Source organism: Periplaneta americana, chromosome 16 (assembly GCF_040183065.1).
Source record: "Periplaneta americana isolate PAMFEO1 chromosome 16, P.americana_PAMFEO1_priV1, whole genome shotgun sequence".
In the NCBI taxonomy this organism is placed as follows: Eukaryota; Metazoa; Arthropoda; class Insecta; order Blattodea; family Blattidae; genus Periplaneta; species Periplaneta americana.
The window spans coordinates 160,474,618-160,500,468 of NC_091132.1; the positions used below are offsets into that span (position 1 = coordinate 160,474,618).

The window sequence follows — 25,851 nt, forward strand, 5'->3', positions numbered from 1 at the left end:
AAATGCAAACGGAAAAAAGGGAAAACAAATAGGAAGAGAAAGAGAGAGAAACTGCCACCCCATTGAAAATTGCCACCCTAGAAAACTGCCTAGACTGCCTAGACCTAAATCCGGCATTGCCAACAGTCTCTGTTTAATGTATGTGATTGTACATTAAAAGAGATCATGGATCCCAAAGGACAGCAAAAGAATAAAGCAGTAAAAATAGATGTTACTTGTCATGTTAGGGGAGACTGTTGTACCTTTAGTATAGTGTACCTCTGAACATTTTTTTTATTTTTTTATTTTTGCTGCTACCTAGAGGACTCAAACTGAAGTAGATTGTAGAGAAAGGCGCTAAGTAGCTCTGATCGTAGTTTCAGTTTGATTTATTACAAAGTGTGAGTTCTGTGCACAAAAGAATTTTTTTTAGTACCAAAAGTAAACATTTCGTTCATTGATATATGATTTCTACCACAAAACCAAATTGTATTTGTTACTATCCATCAAGTACAGTGTGTTCCCTACCATCTGGTGAGTAATAACATATTTTAATATCCATGATTTATTCGAATCTCTAGTTTTGGTATCCATATTTGTTTAAACGTGCACCCTCTTGTACCTTTGAACACACAATATCTTGTACTATGGAACATGTTCCAAGGTACATGATACTATCGGTCTTTGTTTTTCTTTTATTTTAAGATCATGTCACGAAGTAAGTCTGAAGTTAAGAGAATCACAATTGATCCGGATTCCTTGAAGAAAGCTGTTGAAGCAGTTATTGCTCCTCCAGGAATTAAAATCTCAATCAGAAAAACCTGCTCTGGTTTAGGATTGAAAATACATTTTAAATATGATTGTCAGTTCTTACAGCTATATTCCCACCTATATTCCATGTGTTCCAACCTACAAGAGGGTATGTTCCAAAGTACATGAACCTGTTGTACCTTTGAACATATTACATATCCATTTTATTTTTTTCCATGCTTAATAGATCTGTAAAAAAGGAAAATACATACAGAATGTTGTAAAGGAATCTTCAATAATTATTTCAAGCATTTTTTCATTTAAAAATTTCATTTCCCAAAATTCAACAAAATAAAATGTGAAAAGTGTTTAAAGGTACAACAGTCTCCCCAATGATAATTTTAGTGAATCATATTATTTCTGCACAAAAACCTATGGAGCCGACAATATAATTAACCACACAAATATAGTATATACAACACAGTGTCATACATTATAAAATGTATGTCCTTCGTCATTAAATGAAGCTGTAAAAAACTGGAAGAAAAGCAAAACCACCACAATACACTCACCTCTCAGAGATCACTTCATCCCCCTCTGAAGATACTTCCACTTTCTGTTCCTCCTGAACTCTGTCCAGATAGAACAACTCTTGCTGAAAAAAAAAAAAATCGAAGAGAGCTCTAATTCACAGCTTGAAATCAATTTCAACCTCAAAAATATGTGCATGTGATTCATACAGATTCTGCAAAATGCGTAACCACAAATTGCTACACTGCTGTAAATAAACGTTAAAGTTTACATATTGAAACATTAATTACTTCGTATACATCATTGGTGAAAGTTTTATTTCCTGGAAATGCAGAATCTCTAATACGACTTATTCTTTTCATGTAAGGGAGCAGAATTTAAGGGGAGACTGTACTTCTATATATTACAACGTTAAATTTCTCGATTTTGGGTGCACTTTTCTCCGAAGTTATAAAAGATGCAAATGTAAAAAAAAATACGGCATATGTAAAAAAAACACACGCACGCACGCGCGCGCGCACACACACACACTCGGTTGAATAAATTTTCAATTCCACTGAGCGGTTGACAAGAAAAAGTGTTTTTCATTGATAACATTTCTTGCATTAAGAATTACTACGAATTAATTTTTTTATTTTTGCTGAAGATAGAAATAATCTTAATTCTTTTAACCTACTGTGTAAAATGCCATCACATTGATATTGTATATTAATTTCAACCTTCTGGATACAATATTTTCTGAGAAAAGTGCACCAATGTCACAAAAATAAGAAAGTGCAAAAAATGATGTCAATCATATCATGCAATGTTAAATTCCTCAATTCCTTCAGGCTGAAGAAGCACTTTCTGAAAGAAACGGATTTCACAGGTCGATTTATTGCTACAGAAACAGAAGGAATCCGTTTCAAACAGCATTTATTCTGAGGATGGACTGAACTCATTTTGATTCAACATTCCTCAATGTGCTTACAAAGGTAGGAGATCGACACTGTATTTACATATTAAAATAGTGGAAGTGTAAAATGGAAGATATCAGCGCGAAGATTGAATATCTGATACGGGATAGTGAGCAAATGAAAGAGGAATTTAACGTTCTTCAAGGTGGAAGAAGAGGATCATGAATACGAAGTGGATACTTATGAGACTGTATGTAACGTGTGCAATAAGATTTTTGGTATCGATGTGAGATTAGGCCATACTGAACAGACTTACAGAATTGGGAAAGGATGATTCAGACCTATTTTAATAACATTCGTAAGCATGAGAAGAAGAGAAATAATTTTAACAAAATTAAGGAACATGAAAGTAAGGGTTGTTGAAAGAAGCAGACGCAAATCACTAATACTGTTCATGAAAGCAGCTAGAAATAAGGGACATTTTACTAAAATATATGAAGACAAGCTGAAAGTCAACAGGAGGTACTATGACCTGGAGTTTTGTAAGGAGAACGTAAATCATCCGGAATTTGGATTAAATAACATGGCAGAGAAACATCAGAGGCAGATGGACAAACACGCGCAGCGGGAATCGAAAGCAGAAGAGGAGAATGAAATCAAGCGAACAGAGCAACCGTCTTCAAAGGACAACATTGGAGTGACTGTAGAATATGTCGTGAACCAGGGGATGTGCAAGGTAGAAACTAAAGAGAATAAAAATTTCGCAAAACACAATATGGAAAATCAAGAAATGTTGGAGAAGCAATGGTTTGGTTTAATACAGAGTAAAGGGATGAAACAACTGTTACAATCCGAACGTGACGGGAAGCATGGAACGAAAAATGATGAATCAAGAGTCGGAGCAAGAAAGCAATACACACAGAAAGAAGGCATCGAACCAAGAAGCAAAAAACAGAACACCAAGCAAAATTTTACCAAGCTAGCAGGCAATGAGAAGCACACTTCAAATAAGAGTAGAATAAAGGATACAGCTGCAGAGAAGTATGTGAAAGATAAGAAAAAGAAAGGTTTCATTTGTGTAATAATGAATGAGTCTAGTGAAGAAGGGTGAGCTATTGACGGACATGAAACAAGTGAGGGGATAATAGACGAAAGAAGAAGGGAAGAAGGGAAGGGAATCCAGAGTTGGGAATAATAGGAGAATCTTCTAAGGTGAAAATGGAGAGTATAAGGAAAGGAGTCTTTGCGAGTGCAAGTCCGAGTGTAAGTTACGAAAGAGAGTGCGACGAAGAAAGGAAAGAAGTCGAGAATATAACAGACAACGAGAGCGCAAAGGATCCAAGTCCAGCAAACGTAGGAGATATTGATAGGGCACTAAAGATATGCGAAAAATTAGAGGAAACTTGTATAAAAGTTCACAGAGTTATGTGATAGTTGAAGAAACAAGTAAGAGTAAACAAAGACGTGTAAAGTGTAATAAGTGAACTAGAGGAGAAATTTTAGTTTGTGGTATTGGATGCGGTCAAAAATGTGAGGATTAGATCATTTAGTGTATCTGAAGTGGAACTGTGAATAAGTAGTGAAGTGTTAATGAGAAGATGAATAGAATAAATCAGTGAGAAGAAAAGCAATAAAGGTAGTGAGACTAATAAGAGTTAGAAATAGTAAGTAAATAATATTTAGGGTTGCACGTATTCGAGAGAGGAAGAATATGGGAAGTGGAGGAGGTATAAAGTGAGTGCAAGTAGTGAGAGTGAACCATAACAGTTATCCTATAAAGTGAAAAACAGTGATAAGTGAATTGAACAAGTATAGGCAACCAACAAAAAAAACTCAGTGCGCAGAAACCAGCAGGCATGACTGTCTCGCACAGATGATGTATGCTCCCATTCCTAGCATGCTCTCGAGCCTACTGCAGGGGGGTAAGAGGGGTATAGCATGTGCGACGCGAGGAGTTCGAGCTGAGTTTTGCTTGTAGGATACCTACAATAGCAAGGAAGTATTACAAACATTAGAACATTGGAACAATAAATGAGACAAATAAATATAATACAGTAATGTAGATGATAAAGTAGAAAAAATAGTGAATACTAGTCAGAGATAAAAAAAAAGCTTTAAGATAAACAAAAAAATTAGAGATAACAGTAATGAAAGATGACAATGATAGTAGTAGAGATGGATGAGTAGATGTAGACGAGAATGTTTGTAAATAAGAGAAAGGTAGTATTGCATAGTATTTGGGGATGGGATTGAGGGAAGATAAAGAATGTGAAGAGTTGAAAATGCTGTACATCAGAAAGGATGAAGAAATAGACAGAAATAAGGTTTAACTTTATGTAATTGGAAGATATGGGGAGATATAGATGACAGGAGAAATATATTAGGATATGTGATTGAATGTAATAAAGGGTAGTGGTGGACCGTATGCAGAAATGTGAGGGAAACCACTATATGAAAGCCATATGATGATCATGAATATGAATATTAAAATAGCAGATGGAGGAAGACAAATTAGAAAATTTTAATTTTCATGGTATAAGAAATATCCCTGGCTAACAAGGTGATATGAGACAAATAAGTTACACTGCCTTATCTGTATTCTGTTTGGGAGTGAAAGTGAGTGGTCATCATCTTCTTGTGGGGTCTATATCACAAAATATTTTGATAGAAAAGCTGATAAAGATGTACTCTATAAAAGTATACAAGGTAAGCCGATTTTTTCAGCCTAGCCAGTATTTACACGTTAGCTTCGCCACTGTCATTAACACTATTAGAAATTGTTACTGGTAATAGCTCTGATAAATTTAAAATGGACTGCCAGTATATCTGTATATTGATAGTGAATCACTTACATCAACTTCAGATTTGACCATAGGTAGGCTAATAGGCACTGACGTGTTGTCTTCAACCTTTATCTCTGTTTTAATATCATAACTCTGGTCCACACATTCTGTCTTCATGGCCGCCACTTCCAGATGCGATAAATTCCATTCCTACAAAACATAAAGACATCATGAATAATTTTATTGAGTTATTTTAAATTTGACGTCATGTCCGTCAATCTGGTTCTGCATGACAGTTAATTAACTCCCTGAACTCAGGCGACAAATTAAAAAAAAAAAAAAAAAGAAAATTTAACAGAGAACAGGATTGAGCCCTTAGCCACACAGGAAACTATTGGTAATAGGCGAGGTGTTCTTTCTGGAAAAATGTACACACTGTAATATATGTAAATGAACCTCACCTCTATTCTACACCATGGGTGCAATTTTTTTTTTTCGAACAATATTATATATTGTGATATGTCCCACAGGGGTCTAATTTAGGTCCTCTCTTCTTCTTACTATTTATCGATGATCTACCAAAACATATACAACATTCCAATTGCTTATTATACGCAGATGATGTTAAATTATTTAAAGAAATTACAAATGAATCTGACTCAGCTGAGCTACAACAAGATATTAATAGTATTTTTAGGTGGAGCATTGTTAACAAACTCAACTTTAATATTAAAAAATGCTCACACATTACCTTCACTCGTAATACTAACTCTCTGGATTACACGTATAGCATAAATAACACAAAATTAGAAAGGGTCACTTCAGTAAATGATTTAGGAATGGTAATCTCTCATGACCTATCCTTTTTAACACATATAAAAGAAATTGCGAATAGAGCCTTCAAACTGGTAGGTTTCATCTACAGAAACTCAAAAGATTTCAGGAATGTTGAAACTGTCTTAAAAATATATAATAGTTTAATACGAAGTAAATTAGAGTACGCATCTATAGTTTGGAACCCTCACGATCACTCGCAATCGGTCATTCTAGAGAGAGTACAGAATAAAATCCTAAAACTGCTATATGTGAAAAAACATTCATGTTACAACATATTCCAATCTTATGAATCCATGCTGGTTGAATTTAATGTGCCATCTCTCAGTAGTTGCAGGATAAGAGCACAACAACTGTATTTGTTCAAAACCATAAATGGCTTAATAGACAACCCTGATCTTCTACATATAATTAGTTTCAATATTGGCAAATCAAATTTGAGAAAGCGATCTCTCTTTTATTTACAGACAACAAAAACACTATCTCATAAAATGTCTCCACTTTTATTAATGCTTCGAACTTACAATCATCTATCAAATAAACAGGATTTAGATTTTTCGTTATCGTACAATATGTACAAGAAAAAGTATTGTAAAGCATTACTTGAAACACATGTCTGTGTTGGTGAGTTTTTTTAATAAATTAATTGAGCCTATTGGGCCTGCTGTGTAGTGCTGTATACTGAATTTATTAACATGGTGTTGTATTTGCTCTGCAATTTGCCAATTATAGCTACGTCTACATTTTGCATTTTTGGCTGTGATGTCTGTACTTGGCTCTTTTTGATTTGTTTTTATTTGGTGTTTTTCATTTATATCTGTATGTGTCTTTTATTTAGGTGGTATCTATTTTTTTTTTCTCTTTTCCATTTTTAATTTGTAATTACACTTGTATCTGTTTTACCTCTTTTTTCGTGTTGTATGCAATTCTATGTTTTTTTTATCTGTACTGTCTATTGTAATTGGGGCTTTTCCCTGTTATGGACATAAATAGATAGATAAATAAATAAATAAATAAATAAATAAATAAATTACTCAGGGCAGTACCAAATTCGAATTATAAAGCACATTAGAAGGACCAAATCCTGAAAGTGTTGAAGTTCATGGCTGTTAAACGTACAACATGCAAATATTTTCACTTTTATAAACCACATGAAAATATTGAGCTATATCTGAACATTATACTGGTATTCATAGTCGACACTTTCGATTAAAGTAGCATTGAGAGACCTCACGTGCCTGCTTTCTAAGCAGATTCCATAATAACATTGGGTTTAAAATGATTTTGATTTTCGTTGACTACCTGTATTTTGAGATAAGATTTATCCGGATGTTCATATAATCATTACTATTTTGATAACATATATTTTCAGGTGGAGAAGTTCAAATATCTTGGAGCAACAGTAACAAATATAAATGATACTCGGGAGGAAATTAAACACAGAATAAATATGGGAAATGCCTGTTATTATTCTGTTGAGAAAATTTTATCATCCAGTATGCTGTCAAAAAATCTGAAAGTTAGAATTTATAAAACAGTTATATTACCGGTTGTTCTTTATGGTTGTGAAACTTGGACTCTCACTTTGAGAGAGGAACATAGGTTAAGGGTGTGTGAGAATAAGGCGCTTAGGGGCTAAGAGGGATGAAGTTACAGGAGAATGGAGAAAGTTACACAACACAGATCTGCACGCCTTGTATTCTTCACCTGACATAATTAGGAACATTAAATCCAGACATTTGAGATGGGCAGGGCATGTAGCACGTATGGGAGAATCCAGAAATGCATATAGAGTGTTAGTTGGGAGGCCGGAGGGAAAAAGACCTTTAGGGAGGCCAAGACGTAGATGCGAAGATAATATTAAAATGGATTTGAGGGAGGTGGGGTATGATGATAGAGAATGGATTAATCTTGCTCAGGATAGGGACCTATGGCAGGCTTATGGGAGGGCAGAATTGAACCTCCGGGTTCCTTAAAAGTCAGTAAGTAAGTAAGTACCTATATTTTCATGCCGGTAAGCAATACATCTGATATGACTGCTTCTGCTGAGATACTGTCTCTAGTTCATGTGCAATCATAACCTCACCATGAAAAGAGATCTCATACCATTAGGCCTAATTTGTTTTGCGTTGTAGAAAAATTTTTTCATTCAAAATATTCCTGAAGAGCAGACAATAATGGAAACAAGAAGGAAAATTTCAGTATACGGATTCCTCACTGACAATTATATCTTAAAATACTAAAAAGAACAGATCTGTCTGCGTTTGTCAACTGTGCATCATCATGTTTACGGAAAGGCACTTTTCAATGCCAATAATTTATTTTGTGTGCACAAGGTTGGAATTTTGAAGTAAGAGAGAAAGGACGGATTCCGTGTTCTGAAATTTATCCACAAAACCTAACTTAACGATTTAAATCAATCAAAAAGATATGTACAAAACCTAACCTAACTATATAAATTAATGGATCAGCTACGTACTGTACAAAACCTAACCTTAGTAAGTATACTTACTTACTTACAAATGGCTTTTAAGGAACCCGAAGGTTCATTGCCGCCCTCACATAAGCCCGCCAGCGGTCCCTATCCTGTGCAAGATTAATCCAGTCTCTATCATCATACCCCACCTCCCTCAAATCCATTTTAATATTATCCTCCCATCTACGTCTCGGCCTCCCTAAAGGTCTTTTTCCCTCCGGTCTCCCAACTAACACTCTATATGCATTTCTGGATTCGCCCATACGTGCTACATGCCCTGCCCATCTCAAACGTCTGGATTTAATGTTCCTAATTATGTCAGGTGAAGAATACAATGCGTGCAGTTCTGTGTTGTGTAACTTTCTCCATTCTCCTGTAACTTCATCCCGCTTAGCCCCAAATATTTTCCTTAGCACCTTATTCTCAAACACCCTGAACCTATGTTCCTCTCTCAGAGTGAGAGTCCAAGTTTCACAACCATACAGAAGAACCGGTAATATAACTGTTTTATAAATTCTAACTTTCAGATTTTTGGACAGCAGACTGGATGATAAGAGCTTCTCAACTGAATAATAACACGCATTTCCCATATTTATTCTGCGTTTAATTTCCTCCCGAGTGTCATTTATATTTGTTACTGTTGCTCCAAGATATTTGAATTTTTCCACCTCTTCGAAGGATAAATCTCCAATTTTTATATTTCCATTTCGTACAATAGGGATACGTAACAAGCTGTTTTTTACGGTGATGGGTTGTTAGCCCTTCGCCCAACCCCCAAGCTGGAGGACCACCCCTTATCGGCTGTCCACGACTGCTTATTCAATATATTCGCAGCTACCCTCCATATCTGGAGGCCGTCTCCTCTATCCGCAACCTGAGGACGCGCCATGCCGTGGTGATAGGGACCCACAATACATGGCCTTAGTAAGTATATAACTACAAAAATTTCACCAGCAGTATCACTGCCTATTTAATAAAATATTATATATCAGAACTGACTGAAATAATCTAAACTATCAACAACAAAAACGAAAAACTGAAACAAAACAACTTTAAAAATATATTTTCTTTCTCGCACAGTCAATTAGGCTCCCAACTCAAATCACATGGGCTATAATCTGTGGGTTACACATTAATTTGTTATTGTTTGTTCACTTGTTTTGAAAGGCATTGTGGAACTTCTGTTACCAACTAAATTATAACTCACTAGGATGGTATCACAGTCTAATACTTACAGTCACGCAACTCATACGTATAAAATATGCCAACATTTGACAGCTGGCGCGACAGTAGCCCTCTAGTGGCAGGCAAGTTAACAGTGTGCACACGACATTATGATAACACATCAGAAAACGGGTTTTGCGTAATTTATTTTATATTTTTATGCTATACAGTAAGTGTATATGTTCTTATTAATTTTACTTTAGAATCCTAGAAGAATTTCACACGCAGTTAATCTACAAGTTTCAGAAGCTGGGAATAAACGTAATTCTTTCTGCTCCTTACAACTGAATCTTGGCCCTGATCACGTATAATGCTTCGAAATAATATAATTGTTCGTACGTGGACGGTTAATTCAATTAATTCCTAAATATATTTATGAATCATTGGAACTCTATATTTACTGTGAGAAGAGTCAAAATTAGTAGCTTCAAAATTGTAGGCCATATCTCGTACTAGTGGTGAACTCCTCTCCCTATTTCCTGAGAAATTAACTATTTTCCATACCACAAATTGGGGTAAACTCGGTCGCTGAGGTAAACTTGAAAATAAAAAAGAGGAGGATTTAAACCTTAATATGGCATTGATTTATGAAGTTCATTATTTTTCCATTTCTTAAGAACCGGTATTTCCTTTATTATTTTGAGTCACAAATAGTGCTGATATTATGGTGTAAATTTTTATGGCAAGTTTACCGCATTTTACATTACATTTCCAGTTTTCACACATAAGCTTAATTTTAACTTAACCTGCCTATATAATACATAATTTACATGCACTTACTGTTAATATGACGTAGGTGAAAACAAATAAATGAACACACAATTTTGTTCAAAAAATTGTAACTTCAATATTAACTCCGAAAATGTAGGCCTAATTTTATTTTCAGAGCAGAAGTGGTGTAAGTCAAAAATGGGTAATGAGGGTTAAAGTAAACATTCTGTAAAATACAGCGCAAAGTAGCAGTTAATATTGAATTTATTTAAACTATTAGTAGTCACTGAATAGCACGAAGGATATATTAATTGCTACTTTGCGCTGTATTTTACAGAATTTTTACTTTAACCCTCATTACCTAATTTTGACTTACACCATTTCTGCTCTGAACGGCTCAAATAATCACTGGGAATGTAAAATCAACACCAATAACAGTTAACAGTCATGCAAATTATTACAGAAAAGATTGCTTTTTATATTAAATTTAAAAAGGCTCTTTTATTTCTTGAGAACTTAATACGTCTGCCACATGAATCTACAGCAACTCACCAGAAATTTTATCGACACAGTCCGGATTTATTCAAGAAGTGAATATTTCGCAAAAGGATTACAATACTCCATGAATTCTTGAAAAATTAACACCATGATCCCTACTTGAATGCAATATAACATTCAACTTCTGAAAAATATAAAGAAATAAACACGAATACAAAAATTATGAAATTACTTGCATTAAAAACTCTAGATACATTATCCAAAATCGGAATGGTTACACATTTACACATATGATCTCTGCAAAAAAAATAATATACTGTAACAGGTATCTACTTTGACATACAAATAGGTAACTGATAACTAATAAATGTTTTATAGAACACAATATGTAGGCTACCTACAACGTGGATTATTGGTTATGACTGATTTATGATTTTCTCTTAGTCTTTAGGGAATCTGAAAAACGACAAATTCGGAGATTTAAACTTGTTACTGCAATTTTCGTCATTGCACACATTGCCTTTGTTCCGACGCATGATTAAAACGTTTATAACATCTCGCATCCCTTTAAAGCACGTGCTGGCTGAACGAGATTGTATCAACCCTATTACCAGTGCCTTGCCTGCCGCTTGGGCGCTAGTGTCGCGAATGTTGGCAAAAAAAGTGTTGAAGTTGCGCGACTGTAAGTATTAGACTGTGATGGTATTCAAAGTCGACACTTTCGATTGTACATCCACATTTGTATTGTGCAATGTTATGAAACAGTACCACTGATAGGGGTCCCAACTATATTTCCTATACATACAAGTACAAAATGCTTATAACTCATTGTCTTAATTTTTATATCTCCACCAGTATCAATGTTGTCATTTATGACAAAAATAATTCGATTAATGCTTGCTCACTCTTGCATTTGGTCTTTAATACTGAAATCTACATTTATTCCTTCTAAGCTCCTTCAGCTCTTTCACTAAACTGTCACTGTTTTATTTGTAAATAAGTAGATACTTGTCAATATGTTCAATGATATTTTTTAAACTATGATTTTTTTAACGATGCTCGCAACTGCTGAGGTTATATCAGTGTCACAGGTGTGCCAGAATTTTGTCCCTCAGGAGTTCTTTTATATGCCAGTAAATCTACTGACATGAGTCTGTCGCATTTCAGCACACTTAACTGAGCACACTTAACTGCCATCGACCTGGCAGGGATCGAACACACCTCAGGCAGAGAAGACAAGCACTATACCGACTGCGCCACCTAGACCGATATATTATATTCCATCAATGCCGATTAACAAACAGAAATGAGTTTACGGTTGTGGGACATCACAGAGCATCTTGGTTAACTTTATTATTAAATCTTAGAAATTATAATTATTCAAAACAAAATGTATGTTGCTTGTATAACCAAGATACAGAGCATAAGCTCACTGACATGAAATTCGAAATTGATCTAACTTAAGTTTACTACAGAGGTGTCAAACAGAACTACAGCTGTCTTGCGATATTTTACTCAACTATTTAGGTGACTATTGATTTAAGATAATCCTCTACTTGTAAACTTATAAATCCTATTACTTAAAGACAGGAAAAATGTCTTATGTTTCACAAAACATAAGAAAGACATAGTGGCAAGACCAGCAACTTCGGACTTCTACAGTTTAATTGTGTAATAAAAATAACAATAATAATCTTCGGAAAACGTATTATGTGTCTTTCTCGTGTTAAATTTTACATTACCTAGTTAACATGTTTCAGCCTGTTATCGGCCACCTTCAGAACTGGTTGTTGCTGGTCTTGGCGTCTTTCGTTTGTTCTTGCTGTGGGGGTGTGTTTGTGTAGTGTAACGTGGAGTCAAAGAGTGTGTGTGTTCTGAAATTGAGTTGTGTGTTGAGAATTTCATTTGGATGTGTTTTTGTGTGCCTATATATTTCGTATTGTTCTAGTATAATGTACGTATAAGATGTATAATAAAGACAAGACGAATCAAGATGTATAATAATAATCTATGGGGCAAAGTTCCTAATAGTGCCAATGCCTAAGCGCTGACAGCTAGCCTTATGTGAACTTACCCATAGAAGAGGTGGAAGATTCTATAAAAAGTGCTGAGGTTAAGGTGTAGTCAGAAAATTGATAGCCTGTGCAGTTCAAGCTCGTTTTTGAGAGTAATGAACCATCATAAACCATTGAGTCATATGCTGGTTTTATACTCACCTTATTCGTAATTGCTGTCTGTTTTTTCCATCGTGCTTTTGCCATAGTCTGTGGTGTATTTCTTTGGTTTTTAATGGTGACTTATCGTACATTGGAAATACACGACTTATCCTCTTTACAAATTCCCTACATTGTTAACCATGTGGTATGTTGATGAACTGTATTAACAGGGATTATTTAAGTGACAGCTCTCAACATTTAAGTAATACAAAATATGGCAAATAATATTATTACATCATATCTCTATTTATTAAGTCAATAAAATAATTCAATTTTTTTATTTAAATTTTACGTCTCACAGATTCATTCCATTCCAGTAAATTAATCTCAATGGCAGCTTTTTTAAATTTTATTAGGCACTAGTAGGTGTTTGAAGAAGAGAGTCTGAAGTGGAGAAAACATAGGGGGCATTACCTCTCCAACAAATACAAAATTACATTCTGATTTAGACTAACGAAGCAATTTCTACTCACCTTACAACTATTCCAGGAAGTGGCATTTAACCTTGCATCGTCCAATCAATGTGAACAAATACCTAATATTAAGTGAAATAGTTTCAAGTCAAACTTTCAAATCGGTTTATAGTGCAATGCTACAGTGTGTGACTATAAATAGAACGATTCTCTGATCACACGTCGGCAATTGCATGTAAGGTAATGTAACATAAAAAAACGTACTGGAATTAAATGTGAAAGGATAAAGTACGTACGGAACAGGTCAAGCAAGATAAAGAATAGATAAAATAATAACAAAAAGGAGATAATGGAGAGACATAGGGAGCTAAAAGATAGACTAGAGTGCAAAAACCACTCATTTTCATGTGACAACAAAAGCAGCATATGTAAGGCAACTGAGTATTATGGTTAATTACCTTTTCGAGACCTGATTATACTAAAAACTGTTCCTCTGCAATTCTCGATCATGATGCCAGGTCAGGACCATTCCCACAGAATAGCAAAACTTCATATGAAAATTTCATCCTACATGGAATGGACACTCGAACCAACATGTATTTCATATCAACAGTCCAAACCATGGTGACTGAAGGTAAGCGCTCACTTACTGGAACAGATTCAAACGGCGCATTCGGAGTTTTATTCTTTGCATTGTTTTAAATGGAGTATCGCTCACTTGGCAGTATAGCCTCTGTCCACATGACCGGATTCCCATCGCGAATTCTGGGCAGAAAATTCTAAACGGAATTCCTTACGGTCAAAGCTTGAAATAAAGAATATCATGGCAAATATATCGATTGCAAGGCTCCAATCGCGATAATATTGAAGGTACAATGAAATGAATAACGCGAACCTTATTTTATTATGTTCAACAGTATGAAGAGCTCTACAATAGATCTATATGAAATTAGAATTACATATGAGGTTAGTTGAGGACGCTAGAGTTTTCGTCCAGAGCCAGCCTGACTATCAAAGCTAGGCTCTGGACGAAAACTCGAGCGTGCCAACTAACCTCACTGTAGCAATATGGAGAAAGAACATGATGAGACTGGAAAAATACTAAATTAACCAGGTAGGCCTACGTACATCATAGTTTATTTCAATTACAGAGCTATTCATTTTATTTCCAGGTTCAGTTCAAACACTCCAATGAAATAATCCGCTCTAACTGCAAATTACAACACTATTTTATTTTTAATTCGGAAATGCGGATAAGTGAACGATACTATAATAAAAAACCGGAACGCAAAGAACGAATTTTTTTCCGGTAAGTGGGCGATTACCTTTATATCATACAGCTATGGCGTGGGACTCTAATTTAGTCTACTGAATGTGAAGTGTGAAAGATATTTTTCACTAGCACTGTTAGAGAAAAACATGAACAAAGCACATTCTAAGTCTATGCAATTTACCTCTGATAAAGTGTTATTCCCTCCGATTTCATAAATGTTATCCTGTGGTCGTAGGCACAATGGGTCAACTTCAGGTTCCTTCTTGATCACATCCATCACAACTGAAAGGAAAGGTTGCATAATTGAGAAAAACTGAGCAGAAAGAAAAAAATTAATTCAATTTGCGGTTGAACAAGCGTTGAGCCACTGCCATCGTGATCTAGCACTGCCATCGTGGTCTAGATCACGATGGCAGTGGTTGAGCTCCCATTGTGTCTACCATCTTACATATCGTACCAACATAACTTACGTGACATTATTTTCACGCTAGTTTCCAATGTTTAGCGGGAATTTTAAAATATATATTTTGTCCACATAGTTCTTATTATGATGTACTGGTTTGCAGTTATGTTTCATATATATATATATATATATATATATATATATATATATATATATATATATATATATATATATATATATATATTTCCACCAAGACAGTTCTTATTGTGATGTACAGGTTTGCAGTTAAGTTTTCGTACTACCAAACAATAAGGGAGTGTCAATCATTGTGGATCGGTTTTCATACCCCAGGGCGGTATGTAGAGGTAAGATTAGATTAGGTTAAGTTAGTTTTGGCTTTTGTTATCCTTGGATATACGAATATGTGACAGGTTAGCTTAGTTTAGACTTTCATTATGCGTTGCATATACGAAACTGTTACAGGTTAGGTTAGGGTGGTTTAGGATTTTTTATGCCGTCTGTGACAGGTTAGGTTTGTTTAGGCATCCTCGAATTTACGAATATGTGACGAGTTAGATTAGGTTAGGTAAAGTTACGTTAGGTTAGTTAGGCTTCTATTATACCTTGCATATAGAGGTTAGGTTAGGGTACTTTTGGCTTTTTTATGTCTTGCATATACGAATCCGTGACGGTCTATGTTAGGTTAGTTTAGGCTTTTATTATGTCTTGCATAAACGAATCTGTGCCAGCTTAGGTTAGTTTAGACTTGTATTATGCCTCGCATATACGAAACTGTGACAGGTTAGGTTACGTTAGTTTAGGCTTTTGTTGTTCTTGCATATACGAATCTGTGACGAGTTAGGTTAGGTTAGTTTAGGCTCTTATTATGCCTTGCATATACGAAAATGTGACAGGTTAGGTTAGGGTAGTTTAGTATTTTGTTATGTCCTGCATACATGAATCTTGTAACAGATTAGTTTAGGTTTGTTTAAGCTTTTGTTTACTAAGTTTTTTTTTTTTTCAAAGAGTCTGGATGCCGTTACAAGAACCAACCTAGGATTGCAGGGCCGAAACATGTGAAAATTGTTAAATATAAGATTGGGCTTAGAAAATTTTAGGCTGGTGGTCGTGTTATTGAGGGCTCTTGGGATTTGGATAAGCTCTTAAGCTATGGTTCCGCTACGGCTATCATCGCTGAGCGAAAAATGCTGACGATGATTGCTCAGTGCTCAACGTCGACTATGCGGTTTCCTTTAACAGCGAACATCGCCGTCTTTGCTGTAGAAAATAATCGATTTCTAAGAAACGACAATCAATCGATCGAGGACATCGCAGATTAATATTGTCTCCAGCTGTTTAACAAAGAACTTGAGAGTTTACAAATTCTAAAATGGCTTTAAGAAAGGAAAAAATAATGACTGTATTACTTCTTGCGGAAGAAGATGATCGAATGAAATGTATGTGCACCAATAGACAGTGACTACAAACCAATGATATGTTCAAAAACCAGATATACATAAGGATGTTTCAGTGCGCTAATGTATATATTTATTGATCAAATTAAATTCAAAGAATATTTTATATTTAGCATAGAGCAGTTTAATTTTATTTTATCTTTAATTGAAAGTGATGTGAAGAGAAATCCTACCTCATTTGTTGAAAAACCAATATGTCCAGCAGAGAAATTGTCTCTTACTTTAAGATAAATGCAATTATTATGTTAGAACAATTATTCATGTTTATTAAATTCTATAATTTTTAGAAATATGTAATCTCCCTCCGTCTGCTTGTTATAAATATAATACTCGAGAGGTCCAGGAGCAATAGTAGGGAACTGACAACTTCACAGTAATACCACAGTCTAGTATATAGCCTACAGTCACGAAGCTCAATACGTAGTAAATATGCAAACATTAGATGCTCACCACTAGGATCGATAATATCGCCTCATTACAGGCAATGCAAAATAGTACCGGCACAGTCTATTGTTTCCAGCACCCTCAAAACTCAAGCTTCGTGACTGTATATAGTAGACTGTGGTAATATCGTCCTGGGTATCTCGCATGTTATGTTGGTAATTATTAACAAGTGAGATAGGGCTACAACAGTGCAACGAATTTTATACGGAATTGAAAATCTTTCTGGCTGCGAACTAAAACTACGTGTATATCAATATATGTACCTACATCTCACAGAAGTCAGTGAACGGAAAGAATATTGTGCCCTCTTTGCTATAGTTTTTCTGGAAATATATCTTTATTTTACGAGCTAGCAAACCATGGCAACAAAATAAATTACGCTGTTCATTATCAATTTTAGTGGTTACAATATTCAAGCTACCGCCAAGCGATTCAACTGGAATCTAGTGACAAGACACACTTAATTTGAATTGTAAAATAGTCTCAAGTAGGCTAATAAATTATGAAGGTTGAAATTTCATGCAAAAGATACTCTTGATACCCCATTCATACGTCCCTGCTTTAAAAACACTCAGTTCAACATTTTTATAAACTCTGTCATTAAAAAGTTCATTTTTAATATTGTTTTTCTAATGTATTCGCATATTTTGAAAACAAGATACTTTACCACTCTTCTCTATAATTTCACTAACTTCCTTCCATAACATGTCTTTTTATGGGCATCTCTATATCCTTTCGAACCCATATCATACAGGGCAGGATGACTGGAAACAAATTTAATTAAAATATCGTCATTTATTGTTGAGAAGTTTCTAAATACACGTTTTGAAGCCATATTTCTTTATTGTCATTCTTTTGTTTTCTAAATGAACGACGATCATCGCTCTCAATTTGAAGCTAAATCAATCCAGAGCGATGAACGCCAACGCACATCGCTGCAGCCAGCGATGAACGTCATGTGAACCTCGTAAAGAAACCAGCTCCATATATTTACTCGTAGAGCTAATCGAGCGGAATTGTTCGCTCGACGACGATCGCCGTAGCGGAACCATAGCATTATAGAAGACGTGAAGGCACTCTATCCCGGCAGTGTATGATAGTGATCTCAACATTTTAGTATAGAGCTCAATCGTCGCCTTTGGCTCAATACTGTACGATGATAGCCATTGAGTGGAGCAACAGTCTAGTACATAGTCATGAAGCTGGAGATGATTTTTTTTTTTTTTTTGCATATCTCGTGATACAATGCTCGAAGCGGTTAGCAACTGAGAGTACTAGGAACAATAGACTGTGCGATAGTAGCGATCTTAGTGGCTAGCAACTAAAATTCAACTGTCATTGGTTGCATATTCCCTAGTATTGAGCTTCGTAACTGTACGTATGTACCACAGATTACATGTATGCACTAGATTGTGGTGGGGCGCCCTACAAAACTTGTTTTGATTTTTTGTTTTTCATGTTGGCAGTTCGAGTGTGTCGTGTAACGTAATGGCGGGGTTTGAAATAATGTTACATTGTGATAGGCTATTTGTGTGTTTATTCTATTATTATTTGTTCTAGTTGAGTGTTTTACAGCGGCTGTTTAATTAATAAAAGTTCTGTGTTCTTCACATTATATCGCATAGTATGTTTCATATCCCCACGTTCGTTTTCTTCACTACAAAACTACAACGTTTCCACTTACATTACGACGGAAGTCTGATTTTACAGGTAATCTGCTATTTATTTCCAAAATTATTTTCTTCACCTAAAATAATTACCAATAGATTCAAAGTTTTAAAATACATTTCCACAAAAAAAAAGTCTCTTAGAAATTCGACCATTTCACTTCCAAAAGCAACGGAAGTAGCTCAACGCCCGTTATTCCCAATTTGCTATGACATGCCTTCTTATAACATAAATTTCCAAACCTATCTGTAACTAGTAATAATGCTACACGTCCATATGTTCATGTTTAGTATGGGTATAATTATGGCGAAAAATCTACTACATTTAGTTTATGTAGGTCCTACAGACAATATAGTCTACTGTAGATATAGTATTTAAATCACAATGTCTTTACTATTTTTGGGGCTAATTAAAATGTCTGTTCTAATACATTCATATCATAGCTGCCACGTTTCTCTGCGCTAGAACAACAGAGTCAGTTACGCTTATATGGTATGCAATGAAACATTATGGAGTTTTTTTGTGGAAGGTAAGGTCCAACTCCGGTATCTCCCCACCGTTGTTTACGAGATAATCTCGTAAGCAACGCTCCCCACACAACTCACGGAACTGATGTCTGACTTGCATTGATTAAATGAGAGGATAGAAAAGTAACATGAGGCTGAATATTATGTGACAAGGTTAATGGATTGAATGAGGGTGTATTCAAGTGACGTGAGGCCAAGGAATGTGAAAAGGTTTTAATGATTTAAATAGTCCGTACGTTCTCACTACCGTCCGTAGTGCAAGGAGATTTAAAAAGTTATATTTACTTACCGTACGCATACCTGTTTTCATTCCTCAGTGTTAAAACTTTAGCCACTTTTAATATTACAGCACAGACCAATATTTTATATTCCTAACAATGTAACTTGATATATTAAGAAATAAAATCGCACAATGAGCAAGCGTAATGCAACTTCGTAATTCATATTACTTAATGTTCAGTAAGACGTGGATCTGGAATGCCGTGCTACATTTTCTTGACGAATTCTCAAAAGCCTTTAACCAAAGACGTTATAATTGTATACTACACTCACACAGAGCGCTGGTGTGCTGTCCAAAATTGAAACCAGTCTGCGCATGTTTACGCCGCCATGCTACTGGTAGAAATAGAGCGGTAAACACGATTGTCATACTTGTCCTTTGTTTTCTCTCGGGTGTTTTTAGTGAACAGTGTGAAAGTAATGGCAATAGAATTTTGAAAGATGATATATTATCGCCGCGGACTCATGCTTAACATGTCGGCATCATACAATAACGTGCGGTGTGCTTTTAAAACATAATTTTGCCGCCCGATTGTTGCTCTGTAGGTTTCACTCTATGCGTCACGTTGTCACGTCTACTTCCACGATAAGAATAAGCACTAGTTTGTTATGTTGGCTTTCTTAACTCTTAATAATAACTCTTTAATAATAATTTTTAATCACATACCTTAATGTTCGTCCTCAGCACAAGACATTGCAACCTCGGTTTTAGTCCACATGGATTAGACAAGTAAGTGTCATTTAATAATGGAAGAAATTGAAAACAATAATACAATTAAATTTGAAAGACCTGCCGAATGTTAGTGCATGAGGCCGCTCAAAAACCTGCCGAATGTAACCATGAGAGCGTGGCGATAATACCATCCCTGTTTAATTTTCCAAGCCATTTGCAAAAGGTACGATATAATATTATCTCTGTTGTAACAATATTAATATAATTAAAATCAATCAGTAGTTTACGACAATAAAGAATACTTATCAGACTGTAGAGAAATCACACTGAGTGAATTATTTAGACTTACACATCATATGTTACAATATTAGTGGAAAGATAAATTTTTGTTTTTATTATGTAAATGAATTTATCTGCAAGATTATAAACTTTCATTCAAGATCCATATATGGATAAATAAATATACAGATAAATAAATAAATAAATAGCTATAATAGCTAAGCCTTCTTTGTGAACTTATGATTCAGAGTTCACCTATAAATAACTCTTTTACATTTTGCCGGACATATATTTTATTAACAAAAGCAAGGAATGGCATCTTATTATTATTATTACATATGTGCATACAAATTATGTACCATCACTCCGCAAGCAATGATAATATATCTATTTTATTTATTTAAAATAAAAATACAATATGTAAAAAATCCACACATAAAAAATGTGGTTTTTTTATCTTGCATAAAGTGATTGTTTAGTTTTTAGGTCTTCAAATTACCTATTGTTTGCAATGTATTAGGTACCGATACTTTTTATAATTGATAGCATTCCCTTTATTAATTGAAGATTTTTTTTATTGATCGATCAGCGCATTTAGCGCTATACAGATCAATTGAAGAATGAATTCAATGTAATTTGGCTACCTTCGCACATTATATTTTGTCAGATTACTTATGTCCTGTGGCCTAGAAGTATCGGTAATATAATTTTCGATTCTCTAAAACTTAACAACAGGTCTATACTGATCATCACATATTTATTTCACTTAAGAATTTGATTATAATAAGAACTTGTGTAATCAAGGTGCATACATTTATGTCTTGTGATCTAAGAGTAATGTATGTTAATATAATTTTAGATTCTCTGAAACCTAACAATATGCTGATTAACGTAAAATTATACAAGCTATAATGTGTATTGTGTAGGCCTATTTATGGATGTATGAGTATGTTTTCTATAAATTGCTGCGTACGTATTTTCTTTTCTTTAATGTTCTAACGCATATCAATGAAACTTTGAATATGTTTATTTCGTCCTAATTTTACATTAAATGTCGAAAATGGCCATAATCTGTCAATTTTAGATCATCACAGCGTTAATTTGCGTGATTTACGTATTGCTATTGTGCGTCTGCTCTCCAACAATATGGCGGCAAGCGCAGCGTTCAATTTGCCCCTGTTTCCTTGTTTCGCGCAGCCGAGACTGTAGGGGCTTGCCTTTAACAGATAACTTGAACCACTCCGATTGTAGTTTTTGTGTCCAAGGAAAAAAAATAAATAAAAAGATTTCTATAAAAATAATTACTATTTTAGAAACCAATTTTCTTGAGTCTGCAACAAAGATAATGCCTTCAAATTAGTTTCTTTTGAGCCTAAGACTACCAGAAATGAAATGCCATATCAGTTATTTGCTGTTGAAATACTTCGTTGCAGGGATGTGACAAACGGTTATTTTCTTGTAACTGTTATAACTGTCTCCGTTACTTTTGTTCAGTAGTTATAAATAACGGTTACAATTTCCTGCCGGAGACAAAATAGCAGAAGTTATATTTAACGGTTAAATAACTAGCAGAGGCACACAAGCAGTTAGTTATCCACGAACAAGTTATATTTGGATGTTAAATAACTTATACGGTTAAATAACTAGCAGAGGCATAGAAGCAGTTAGTTACCCACGAACAAGTTATATTTGAATGTTAAATAACTTACTGTTAAATAACTTACATAATGATTGAAAACGTTGACAAGTACATTATTTTGTAACAGAAATACTGTACCATAAAATATTGGTTTGATTGAACTTCAAAAGTAAAAATATTAACAGAGAGGACAGTAGTGAAGATTTCAACACTCGTAACAAACACATAATAATAATAATAATAATAATAATAATAATAATAATAATAATAATAATCATCATCATCAATACGCCACAGAACCGACGTTATTTAACAAACACAATCATGAATCATATTATACCTCAAATATTATGTACATTATGAATTTATTTATTATAATAAATACGCATATAGCGTAGATCAGTGATTTTCAACCAGAGGTCCGCGGCCACCTGAGTATCCGCACAGCTATTAATGGGGGATCGCGAACAAAATAATAATAATAATAATAATAATAATAATCATCATCATCATCATCATCAATACGCCACAGAACCGACTGCTATTTAACAAACACAATCATGAATCATAATATACCTCAAATATTATGTACATTATGAATTTATTTATTATAATAAATACGCATATAGCTTAGATCAGTGATTTTCAATCAGAGGTCCGCGGCCACCTGAGTATCCGCACAGCTATTAATGGGGGATCCCGAACAAAATAATAATAATAATAATAATAATAATAATAATAATAATAATAATAATAATAGTAAAAATAATAATAATCATCATCATCACCAATACGCCACAGAACCGACTGTTATTTAACAAACACAATCATGAATTATATTATACCTCAAATATTATATATATTATGAATTTATTTATTATAATAAATACGCATGTAGCGTAGATCAGTGATTTTCAACCAGAGGTCCGCGGCCACCTGAGTATCCGCACAGCTATTAATGGGGGATCGCGAACAAAATAATAATAATAATAATAATAATAATAATAATAATAATAATAAATAACTCTTGATCTTCAAAATAGCTCCACCGATGCGATGATTTCTCAAACAGAATAGCACAAACTGGAACCTGTCCCTTATTTCACAGATTTGCCGATAGTTTAATTGTCATTAAACTGGACAAGTGGGAGATTGTAAGCTACTTCTTTCACAAGTGACAATGTCATTCATTACAAGTCTCTTACAGCTTCCTCACTGCTAATGGTGATGTAATTCGTGATTTATTTTGGCTTTGGCTGTAGTGAATGACAAAAGGGCAATTTTTTCCTATTAAATTATCCACGAAATCTCGGAAATCATAATAAGCTGTAGAGAGTCTCCAACAAGTAGTGCAAAAGCCACTAAATTTCTGTATTTTCAATCGATCGCTTTAGCAGAATGCAGAATAATAGCTCATTACCTAAATTAGAAAAATGCGTTTGATTGATTTTTTCCTTGCGAGTTATTTTAACAAAGATCTTGTAACCAATATAAATATTTAACAAAGGGCTCGCGCGAGCCTTTGCGAGTGCCCTCCAGCACATCCCTGGCTGTGGTACAATGTTGGTGACTTCAGAACGGGGGGATAGTAACTGAATAGTATGGATTCGTGTCACATAGTTTCATTTTAATATTAGACAGGTTTTCTGAAATGTACCTTGTTATCAGTTTACTTTTTGTATTTATTCAGTGCTAACATATATTTTTTAAATTTTCTTTTGAGATTTAGGAAGCCAAAGCCTCTCCCTGACCTACCCACTTGCTTACGCCCGTGAAAGCATTGTAAAAGGATAAGATATGACGACTTTATAGAAGTGTAGACAAAGTCTAAGAAATTATTTAAAGTAGTTTTATCGGTACCTATATAAACAAGCTCCAATTTTCTCCCCCCCTCCCACGATATTGAAAGGCTAGATCCACCTATGAAATTAGTAGGCCCCTAATGCGACAAATCATGCAATAATAGTTTATTTTAAATATTTGAAAACTTTATATTATTACGAAGGACATCAATAGCTTATGATCAGGGAACGGATTTATATGGACTGAAAATATATGAAATATGTAAATATATATGTAGTTATTTTTACCAAAATATGGAATTAAATATGGATTTTTACCAAAATATGGAATTAAATATGGACTTAAAATTATAAAAAAATGACTATGTACGTTAAATATTGGTACATTTTAATCAAACTAAACAAAAAATATAATGGACGTACCTTATCTTCCAATGTAGTTTCAACAAAACACAATTTTTATTGTCTGTTACCATAACAATAGGTTACAAACATTTCTTTCAAGTGCTGAAAAGTGAATCTTCTTCTATTGTCTCTGAGGATAGATTTATACTGACTAAAAGAGCGTTCGACGTCACAAGAAGTAACTGGTACATAATTCAATTTCACAATGTCTGCTGGGGATAAGTCCAAGTTAATCTTCACTGTTGATTCACCACTCATCACAGCAACAACCTTTTGTAGTTCTTCATATCCAGGGTTTTTTGAAAGTACAGTGTCCACCTTAGCTCTTACTGCATCTGCAACTTTACCTCTACCACGATTCAGTTGTTCCACAGTACTATTTATAATTTCAAAACTTTCAGATAGTGAAAGGTGCCTATTTTGGAGACTTTTGAGCGTTTTTATGATGCATGAAAATGTATGCTGAATGTGAGCTAAGTCATTCTTCACACTTATGTCACAGGTAACTGTTTTCGCAGTATCAATTGAGACTGCATCTTCAGAGTCCAATGCAAGGAGAACATTGTTAATAGAGTCTATATGTTCGGCATAATATTCAACTGCTTCTAGCCATGTACCCCATCTAGTTAAAATTGGCTTTGGTGGCAATGGAATTTCAGGGTACATTTCTTTCAACACGTTAACTCTACTGGGAGCTTTGAGAAATACTTTTTTCACTGATGAAATCAACAAATCTACTTTAGGGAAATTGTCTCTGACCACTTCTGCCACACGATGAAATGCATGCGCCACACAAGTAAAATGAGTCAATTTAGGATATACAACAGATAATGCTTGTCCAGCTTTGACCATATAAGGGGCAGCATCGCTAATAAAGAATAACACATTATCGTACATAATACCCTTTGGCCACAGGATACCCATAGCTTCGTTGAACAGTTTAACTATAGTTTTGTTATTGCACTTTTCTAGAACATCACAATGTAAAAGAATTCGTTCAGAATATTGTTCACTTAACAAACCGATAACTACATTACCAACAAGTCTACCTTCTTTGTCGGGAGTCTCATCAATGGAAACCCAAATTGAACTATCTTTAATTTCATCTCTTATCTTCTGTATTGTCTCATCGTAGATGGATGGAGCATACGTCTTCCTAAGTGTTGACTCATCCGGGATTGTATGTTGAGTATATTTTTCAAGGAATTCCCTGAAGACCTTATTCTTTAGTTTGTAGAGAGGAATATCAGCAGAGATGAGAGAACGGCACAGGTCGATGTTAAACTCAGATCTTACATTCGATGTTGTTGGTTGTGTTAAAAACAATTGTCTCTGCTTGGAATTTAGTTGTTTGTTGGCCTGATGTTTACTAGTTGTAATGTGTTGTTGCACCAGGAACTTTTGTGTAGATGATACTGCACACTGACACAAATTACAAAATAATATTTTATTGTCAGTTGATAAACCATCTTCTTTAAATTCTGAAATGTAACTTGTTAGTTTTGATTTTAAATTGACTGAATGACGTACTTTTGGCATATTTACCGTCTTTATAGTATGATTTACAAAACTGAACCTATGTGTACTCTGACTGGCATTTAACTGTTGAGCTGCACAACTGAAGTCTGTTAAAAATTTTAAATTAAATTAATACAGTTTTGTAACTTACTTTC

At 34.5% G+C, this 25,851-nt stretch overlaps 1 protein-coding gene across 2 annotated transcripts in view; it reads right to left on the minus strand.

The window, feature by feature from the left end:
* The window catches only part of LOC138691618 (zinc finger protein 695-like), a 31,825-nt gene extending 12,258 nt beyond the window's left edge, over positions 1 to 19,567 (minus strand). The window contains exons 1-4 of one of the 2 annotated variants that reach the window (XM_069813774.1): positions 19,391 to 19,567; positions 14,766 to 14,866; positions 5,009 to 5,149; positions 1,302 to 1,384 (exon numbers count right to left, since the gene is read on the minus strand). In XM_069813774.1, coding sequence (XP_069669875.1) covers positions 1,302 to 1,384; positions 5,009 to 5,149; positions 14,766 to 14,861 — 320 coding nt within the window. In that variant the 5' untranslated portion in view covers positions 14,862 to 14,866; positions 19,391 to 19,567. Of the gene's footprint in view, positions 1 to 1,301; positions 1,385 to 5,008; positions 5,150 to 14,765; positions 14,963 to 19,390 lie in introns of those variants that run through there. The other variant, XM_069813773.1, reaches the window with a different exon arrangement.
* Positions 19,568 to 25,851: the final 6,284 nt, after the last annotated feature.